Consider the following 2,273-nt stretch of genomic DNA (forward strand, 5'->3'; position numbering starts at 1 on the left):
GTCAGATTGCCGAGAAAATTCAGGGAAAAAAATGTAGAGAAGTGATTAGTGTAATTTTAATTGCAGATCAATGAAACATCAATGATTGGATCAATGATGAATCCCGACATCAGATCGATCTGTAAAACGGATTTATTAAATTCGACGGGGAGAATCGACTGGGGAATGGTGAATATATGAAGGAATATATGACCGAAAAATAACTTATTAATTGAATTGTGCATTGAAGGTCTTCCGGGGTGTGGTGACCTCGTCATCGCAGGTATTTGCCGTTGATAATGTGATTGCTGGCTCTGTCATTTATCTTGCCATAATGATTTATTCACCTACCACTGCCCTGTTCTCATTAATTGGCGCGATAATTGGATCGCTCTCAGGTAAGAATAGTCTCGGATTGAATATACCGGTGATTTTTTTCTTTTACCGGCGCTATCCGATCCCTGGGATATCGTTTTAAAGGATAATGGAGGTCAATTCGGTCCCCAGAGTCTGCGGCGGGCATTAATTGATGAATTATCCTCCAGAGATTCTAGTTGGACACACGGAAAATTTAATCAGTCGCGAAAACAGGCTCGGGTCATACACGTTTCCGATAATTAACGTCCACTCCAAATTGTTCCAACGAATTCGGACGAATTTGAAGGAAAATGGTGGGGGAGTGGGGTAATATTGATATTTAATTCTCTCAAATTTTTTCTCTTTTCTTTTCATTATTTTTTTTATAAATTCGAGTAGCTCCCGCTACACAAATTTGATCCCAAATTTTATTTATTATTCTTTTAAACTAAAAAGATAAAATTTAAACAAAAGATGAGATTCCATAGGTAGTCCACTCAGGCCTTGAATAAAAATATGAAAAATCATGATGTGGGTTAAAAATCGTTAATTACAGCCCTTGGACTTGGTGTGCCGTACGAGGGAGTTTACTCAGGGCTCTGGGGCTACAACAGTCTCTTATCTACTTCATCCCTCGGTGGAATTTTTCTCGTTTTAAATCCTCAGACTGCCCTCTTGTCGTTTACTGCTGGAACATTCACTGTACTACTCCAATACACTCTCTATTTTTTCCTCTCAAAGGTAATCCTAGTAAATTATATAATGATAATGCTGCAATCCAAACCGAAGTTAATCCCCACTCTCTTTACCATTTCAGATGCAACTCTCTGTCTTAACAATTCCGTTTGTAGTGACCCATTATCTCTTTATCACGGTGAGAGACGTTACGGATCCCGTATATCCTGAGCCCATGAACATTACTTTCCCTGAGAAACACAGGGCGCTATTTCAAAGGCTCAGGAGATCGTCCGACCAAGACGAGATTCCAGCAAACGTTTGAGCATGTACCAGACTCATATAGAACCAAAATTCATGGTTGTTCTATTTTTTGGAAAATTATCGATGGGACTGATGGGAGACTTGAGATTTAGATCGATGGTCCTGAATTTTCATGAATTTTCTTTACAGTTTTGTGATTATTTTTGAAAATTTAGAAAAGAAGGTGAAAAATAATTCCACCATCTTGAAACTTTGGGAGTCATTGAATAATTTAAAAACGCGAAAAAATGTTCATTTTGACAAAATACCCTTCATCACCGAAATTACTCATTCAAATCTATTCTTTAATTGGAATTGGCTATCTAATATCATTTTGGAAATTGTATTGCTAAAAATAAAAATTTCTCTTTAAAAAATATTTTTTTTTTCCATTTTAAAAAATATTTTTTTTTATTGATTTTTTTTTTCATTTTAAAAAATAATTCTTTTTTCATTCAATTTTTTTTTTCCATTTAAAAAAATAACTTTTCTTTTAATTTTAGCTTCGAGCTCTCAAGGCTGTAAATCTGTAAAAAATAACGAAATATTGTTTGTTTAAAGCAGATAAACACTTTGATCGACTCGAATAATCGATTTATTAAAGTTGAGGGTTTCTAGCTTTTCAATTTATTTGTAATAATATGTCATTTTGTAAATTGTGAATTCAATGAATCCCAATTCACCAAAACATGAATTTTCTCCAATAAAAATCTCCAATAAAATCTAGTTTCTCAAACTTCACTACCAAAACCAAATCTTCGCCTCCGAAAAACAAAAAATAATCTGTTTAATTAATTAATTTAATCAATCGAAATTAATCAAATCCCTTCCCCTCCAACTAATCAAAATGGAATGATTAAAATAATTCCAATAAATTAGCAATAAAATGATTTTCAGATAAAAACAAGAATGGAAAATAAGAATACTATTGAATTTTTTTAATCACAAACTTTTCGACG

At 33.5% G+C, this 2,273-nt stretch overlaps 1 protein-coding gene across 3 annotated transcripts in view; it reads left to right on the forward strand.

Moving 5' to 3' along the window:
* The window catches only part of LOC105266881 (urea transporter 1), a 3,495-nt gene extending 2,149 nt beyond the window's left edge, over window positions 1-1,346 (forward strand). For 2 of the 3 annotated variants that reach the window (XM_011305338.1, XM_011305345.1), the window contains exons 5-6: window positions 893-1,077; window positions 1,154-1,339. In XM_011305338.1, coding sequence (XP_011303640.1) covers window positions 893-1,077; window positions 1,154-1,242 — 274 coding nt within the window. In that variant the 3' untranslated portion in view covers window positions 1,243-1,339. Of the gene's footprint in view, window positions 1-61; window positions 169-229; window positions 378-892; window positions 1,078-1,153 lie in introns of those variants that run through there. The other variant, XM_011305354.1, reaches the window with a different exon arrangement.
* Window positions 1,347-2,273: the final 927 nt, after the last annotated feature.

This window comes from Fopius arisanus, unplaced genomic scaffold, assembly GCF_000806365.1.
Source record: "Fopius arisanus strain USDA-PBARC FA_bdor unplaced genomic scaffold, ASM80636v1 scaffold00002, whole genome shotgun sequence".
NCBI classification, from domain to species: Eukaryota; Metazoa; Arthropoda; class Insecta; order Hymenoptera; family Braconidae; genus Fopius; species Fopius arisanus.